The 6,691-nt window shown below is 45.6% G+C and overlaps 1 protein-coding gene across 1 annotated transcript in view; it reads right to left on the bottom strand.

Moving 5' to 3' along the window:
- Nucleotides 1-6,691, bottom strand: part of NUP188 (nucleoporin 188) — a 71,933-nt gene that overhangs the window by 19,456 nt on the left and 45,786 nt on the right. Inside the window, exons 21-25 of the mRNA XM_017848283.1 lie at nt 5,552-5,672; nt 5,336-5,402; nt 4,520-4,648; nt 4,051-4,190; nt 2,174-2,280 (exon numbers count right to left, since the gene is read on the bottom strand). Of these exons, the coding sequence (XP_017703772.1) occupies nt 2,174-2,280; nt 4,051-4,190; nt 4,520-4,648; nt 5,336-5,402; nt 5,552-5,672 (564 nt within the window). The remainder of the gene's footprint in view (nt 1-2,173; nt 2,281-4,050; nt 4,191-4,519; nt 4,649-5,335; nt 5,403-5,551; nt 5,673-6,691) is intronic.

The following is a 6,691-nucleotide window of genomic DNA, read 5'->3' as shown; positions in this document are numbered from 1 at the left end:
AAAAAAAAAAAAAACTAGCCAGGCAAGGTGGCGGGCGCCTACAGTCCCAGCTACTCGGGAGGCTGAGGCAGGAGAATGGCGAGAACCCGAAAGGCGGAGCTTGCAGTGAGCTGAGATCCGGCCACTGAACTCCAATTTGGGCGAGACTCCATCTCAAAAAAAAAAAGAAAAGAATGAAGAAAGTCCAAATTAAAAAAGGAAAAAAGACGCCGGGCGCGGTGGCTCAAGCCTGTAATCCCAGCACTTTGGGAGGCCGAGACGGGAGGATCACAAGGTCAGGAGATCGAGTCCATCCTGGCTAACATGGTGAAACCCCGTCTCTACTAAAAAATACAAAAAACTAGCCGGGCGAGGTGGTGGGCGCCTGTAGTCCCAGCTACGTGGGAGGCTGAGGCAGGAGAATGGCGGAAACCCAGGAGGGGAGCTTGCAGTGAGCTGAGATCCGGCCACTGCACTCCAGCCTGGGGACAGAGCGAGACTCCGTCTCAAAAAAAATAAAAAAAAAAAAAGGAAAAAAGACAAAAAAGAATGCAGGAAGTCCAAATGTGCCCATATGGCATCAAGAACACCAAGACTGTTTGATATGGTAGCAAGTGAAGGAAGTCAGTCATAAAACACTACCAGGGGCCAGGCACAGTGGCTCATGCCTGTAATCCCAGGATGAAGGGAGGCTGAGGCAGACAGATCACTAGAGGTCAGGAGTTCGAGACTAGCCTGGCCAACATGGCAAAGACCCGTCCCTACTAAAAATACAAAAAATCAGCTGTGTGTTGTAGTGGGGGCCTATAATCCCAGCAACCTGGGAGGCTTACACAGGAGAAGTGCATGAACCTGGGAGGTGGAGGTTGTGGTGAGATCATACCACTGCACTCCAGCCTGGGTGATGGAATGGGACTGTGTCAAAAGAAAAACAGTACCAGGAATTCTGCTTTTATAAAGAACAAAAGTACACACTCAAATAATTTTTTCGTTTTACTCTGTCGCCCAGGCTGGAGTGCAGTGGTGCGATCTTGGCTCACTGCAACCTCCACCTCCCGGGTTCAAGCAATTCTCCTGCCTCAGCCTCCTGAGTACCTGGGACTACAGGCGCACGCAGCCACGCCTAACAAAATTTTTTTTTTTTTTTTTGAGACGAGCCACCACGCCCAGCCCCAAATAACTTTTTTATTTTATTTTTTGAAACGGTGTGAGTGGTGTGATCTTGGCTCACTGTTACCTCTGCTGCCCGGGTTCAAGCGATTCTCCTGCCTAGCCTCCTGAGTAGCTGGGATTACAGGCACCTGCCACAGCACCCAGCTAATTTTGGTATTTTTAGTAGAGATGGGGGGGGGGGGGTTTCACCATCTTGGCCAGGCTGGTCTTGAACTCCTGACCTCGTGATCCACCTGCTTCAGCCTCCCAAAGTGCTGGGATTACAGGTGTGAGCCACGGCACCCAGCCAATACTTTTTAAAATACAAGAACACAGATAAGAAATCTGGAGCACAGGCTGGGAGACATAGCCAGACCCTGTTTCAAAAAAAAAAAAAAAGAAATCTGGAGCATGGCATATCTCCCTGCCCATAGGGATTCTTGGAATAAGGAGATCATAGGGCATCTTGACTTTCTGTTACATCTATTTGTAACATTTAAATAAATATTTTACAATAAGCATGTCTTTTTTTTTTTTTTTTTTTTGAGACGGAGTCTTGCTCTGCTGCCCAGGCTGGAGTGCAGCGACGTGATCTTGGCTTACTGCAACCTCTGCCTCCCAGCTTCAAGCAACTCTCTGCCTCAGGCTCCCGAGTAGCTGGGATCACAGGTGTCTGCCACCATGCCCGGCTAATTTTTGTATTTTTAGGAGAGATGGAGTTTCACCATCTTGGCCAGGTTGGTCTTGAACTCCTGACCTTGTGATCTACCCACCTCAGCCTCCCAAAGTGCTGGAATTACAGGTGTGAGCCACCACACGCAGCCTTTTTCTCCTTTTTTCTATATTAGAGATGGGGTCTCACTATGTGGCCCAGGCTGGTCTTGAACTCCTGGGCTTAAGTGATTCTCCCACCTTGGCCTCCCAAAGTGCTGGAATTACATATAGGTGTAAGCCGCTGCACGTGGCCTGAGCATGTCTTTTGTAATCAGGGGAAAAAAACACCCTCACATAAACAGTGTGTGTGCATGAAGTATGATCCTACCGTGGCCAGACGTTTCAGCAGCTGAATGGCAAGACGTGGCAAAGCAGGGTCATGTTTGTGGTAGATGTATTTGGCTAGAACAGCAATGAGGTTGTTTCCATGAGCACCTAAAGCAGCACGGGAAACAGTTTAGATATCAAGTGTGCCTCATTCAAATCCTTAGAGCATTGGCTGTTCAAAAAAGACTGACAGTGTATATGTGAAGGAATTTACCCTCAAGCACTTGGAGGGTCACAGCAAACCCAGGTGGCTGTATCCTTCTCTTTATTGAGGAGCAAACGAATAGTCAGAATTTGGGGACAAACAGTTCAACCCATCAACAGCAAAGATACATTCTGAATAAAATAGGTGCTTATTTTATTAATTTTTATCTATTAATTTTTTTTTCAGATGGAGTCTCACTCTGTCACCCAAACTAGAGTGCAGTGGCGCGATCTTGGCTCACTGCACCTCCACTTACCAGGTTCAAGCAATTCTCCTGCCTCAGCCTCCCGAGTAGCTGGGATTATAGGTGTGCACCACCATGTCCAGCTAATTGTTTTTATTTTTAGTAGAGACAGGGTTTCACCATGTTGGCCAGGCTAGTCTCAAACCCCTGACCTCAAGTGATCTGCCCGCCTCGGCCCCCCAAAGTGCTGGGATTACAAGTGTGAGTCACCATGCCCAGCCTATCCTTTTTCTTTTTGAGAGAGGGTTTCACTCTGTTGCCTAAGCTGGAGTGCAGTGGCAAAATCATGGCTCACTGCAGCTTTGACCTCCCAAGCTTCAAGCAATCCCCCCACCTCAGCCTCCTGAGTTGCTGGGACCACAGGCATATGCCACCAGGCCCAGCTATTTTTTTGTTGTTGTTGTTGTTTTTGTATAGATGGGGATCTCCTTATGTTGCCCAAGCTGGTCTTGAACTCCTGGACTCAAAGGATCCTCCCCAGCCTCACTGTCCCAAAGTGCTGGGATTACAGACATGAGCCACCATGCCCAACTCTTTATTATAATCTTATTAGGAAGATACTACAGGCATCCATAATCTGAAAATCTGAAATTAGAGCACGGTGGCTCACGCCTGTAATCCCAGAACTTTGGGAGGCTGAAGAGGGCAAGTCACCTGAGGTCAGGAGTTCGAGACCAGCCTGGCCAACACGGCAAAAGCCTGTCTCTACAAAACAAAACCAAACAACAAAACAAAACGAAACAAAAATTAGCCGGGCATGGTGACAGATGCCTGTAATCCCAGCTACTCGGGAGGCTGAGGCAGGAGGACTGCTTGAACCCGGGAGGCAGACGCTGCAGTGAGCTGAGATTGCGCCACTGCACTCCAGCCTGGGCAACAGAGCTAGACTGTCTCAAAAAAAAAAAAAAAAAAAAAGTAAAAAATTTTTTAAAAATCTGGAATGTGTCAAAATCTCTAACTACAGCTCAAAGGAAATGCTCACTGGAACATTTTGGATTTATGCTAAACTGGTAAGTATACTGCAACTATTCCAAAACATGAAAAAAAAAAAATCTGAAACCCAAAACACTTCTGGTCCCAAGCATTTCAGATAAGGCATACTCAACCTGTACCATTATCCCCATTTTACAGATGAGAAATCAGAGACAGAGTTGTTTCATAACGCACCCAAGGTCAAACAGTTGATTGGATACAAAATTTGAACCAAGGCAGTCTGACTTCAAATCTGCATTTGTAACTATTATTCTATCATCAACAGGAGGCAGAAATAAAGTACCATCTAGTCCTTTTGTTTCCAATTTCAGGAAAGGAGGTGGTAATCATTCCCAAACTTCCTCAAGAAGCAGAAAATACTGTTGACATCCAAAAACACTGCCTAAAATACGTATTTATGAACAGAAATGTTACAGACTGGAAGAGAAATACATACCATGTTGTGAGAGAGCCTGTTCCAGGGGGGACACCACATTAGAAGGAGGTTTCAGCCGAATAACATTGTTGGTGACGGAGAATGCCAGTTTCACTGTCTTGATCAGCAGCTGGCCCTGCCCCTGGCCCTCTGCCCCATCACTAGGGTGCCAAATGGAAACCAAAGATGATTCAGACAGTATGACTTCATTCGCAACATATGTGCTCTCATGAATTAGATTCCAACAATAATCCCAGAGTTCAACAGCTTCTGTTAGAGGCCCCAGTCCAAACTAGGAGAGAGGAGGAGTAATCAACTCCCTTTGCTATATGCCAATCTATACAGCAGCCACTAGGGTATGTAAAGGCTATGTCCTAGGAAGAACAATGTCATCTTCTAAAAGCTACTACAAGTTAACTTAAACTGGAGTTATTAGTAACATGCAGGTACAATAAAGACAAACAAAGGGAAGGTGGAGAAGGAGCCCTACCTTCGAGGCTGAGCAGCCATCACCATGTCAATGGTGTCCACGCCAATGCCCATGATATTGATAACTGTCTGTCCTGCCTCTGTGTATGCAAGGCTGCAGATGCAGAGAGACTGCAGGCTGGGAGTATGACTAGAAGACAGAGGTGTTCTGAGTTACCAGGGAGTCACTCAGTGTATCTTGGAAGGAAGGGCATTGTCCAATTAGGCTAGGGTGGCTAACCTAACCTACTGGACACTGGAGACCAGCTCTCTGTAAGCTGAAAGCACTCTGATCACTTTCCTGAAATATACTTGATCACCTAAAGATCACCCTGAGAAGCAATCTAAATGTTCATCAAGTAACAGATACAGTACCCTTACTGAAAAGGATCATAATTAATCCATACGATCGAATGCATGGAACCATTAAAACAAGACATCTATAAGCAGTGGCATGGAAAGAAAGTTACAGTCAATATAGAAAGAGGAAAAAAACCGAGAATACATAGTAACTGGCCCTGGGAAGTAGATATATATGAAAAGCAGTCTTGTCAGGAATGAACTTTTGTAAAGATCATAAAGAATGATTAATATATTAGTGTATGTGTACACACACACAACACACACACACACTCTTCCTCTCTCTCTCATTCCTACTTCTCTGTCCACAGTGAGAAATGATACACAGGTCAATGGAAAGCAACTCACAGCCTCAAGATTACTGAGTTCTGGGCTCAAGCAAGGTAAATTCTCCGGAAGAAATGAGACGGCTTTGCACAGCAAAAGCCTGTGTCTTGAATTGGCGAGCATCAAGCTCTAGTAATCAACCCTTCATTACCTGTTTTGCAGGTCTGTCTCATGGCACAGGTTCAGTATTGCATGAATCAGCTCCAGGATCAGGCAACCTGGACTCCAGAAAAGACAGAGGAATGATGTGGCCTTGTGTAATGACCCCTTATCTCAAGAAAGGGAAAGAAAAAAGCTCTCCAGGGGGCCAGAAATCCCCAGGTCTTCCCTGCCCATACCAGGTCTTCCCTGTCCATGCTGTCCTTACCAATCTGTTCCCTCACTCCATGAGAGTTGTAGCGCCACTTATGGTAGCTGGGAAGCATCTCCTTCAGCACAAACATTACACAGGGTACAAGTCCTTGGCTCTGGGTACTACCAAGTTGCCCCTACAAGAAACGATGCAGTAAAGGCTTCCACACATTTAAAGAAAAGTCATTTAGTTACCTAGAGATTTAATTTCAAAACCATAGATAGGTCCAAAGGAAATCTAGGCAAACCTTGTTCAACAATGAAAAAAAAGACACATCAAAAGTGCTACTTTATAGTTGAACCCAAATTGTGGGTCTTTTCTAGAATAGAAAAAGCAATGAAAGAGAATGTCACAAAAGGCACCAACATGAAGAAAAGGGATGCAGGCTAAATCTGGACAGAAGGGAGGCACCTTAAACATAAAGGATAGAGGACTGCTGATAATGAACAATGCCACTTCACTATCATGATCACCAGTGGTCCCTAACCTCAATCCCATCACTGAAATACTAGAAAGGAGATCTGATATGCAAAAATCTGATATCCAATGATATCTGTTAACTGTAGCATCCCTCTATTAAAAATGGAGACCTTTAGTAATATATAAATATCTATATTTATATTCCTATCTCTATATGCAATCTTTTTTTTCACCCCCAAGATGGAGTTTCACTCTTGTTGCCTAGGCTGGAGTGCAATGGCGTGATCTCGACTCGCTACAACCTCCGCCTCCCAGGTTCAAGGAATTCTCCTGCCTCAGCCTCCCAAGTAGCTGGGATTACAGGCGTCTGCCACCACACCCAGCTAATTTTTGTATTTTTAGTAGAGATGAGGTTTCACCATGTTGGCCAGGCTGGTATCGAACTCCTGACCTCAGGTGATCCATCCGCCTCGGCCTCCCAAAGTGCTGGGATTACAGGCATGAACCACTGTACCCAGCCTACAATCATTTCTTTTTAAGCATTCATTGATTCCTGCAGGCAGGAAGTATAGTTTTTTCCATGCATGACCCTCTTCTCAATCCCATGAGGTAGAGACCATATAGCATTCTATTTTAGAGACTCTAGGCCGGGCGCGGTGGCTCAAGCCTGTAATCCCAGCACTTTGGGAGGCCGAGACGGGCGGATCACGAGGTCAGGAGATCGAGACCATCCTG

This window comes from Rhinopithecus bieti, unplaced genomic scaffold (genome assembly GCF_001698545.2).
Source record: "Rhinopithecus bieti isolate Rb0 unplaced genomic scaffold, ASM169854v2 scaffold_29388, whole genome shotgun sequence".
In the NCBI taxonomy this organism is placed as follows: domain Eukaryota; kingdom Metazoa; phylum Chordata; class Mammalia; order Primates; family Cercopithecidae; genus Rhinopithecus; species Rhinopithecus bieti.
The sequence above is the reverse complement of the archived record's forward strand: the minus strand, read 5'-3'. Positions and strand labels throughout refer to the sequence as shown.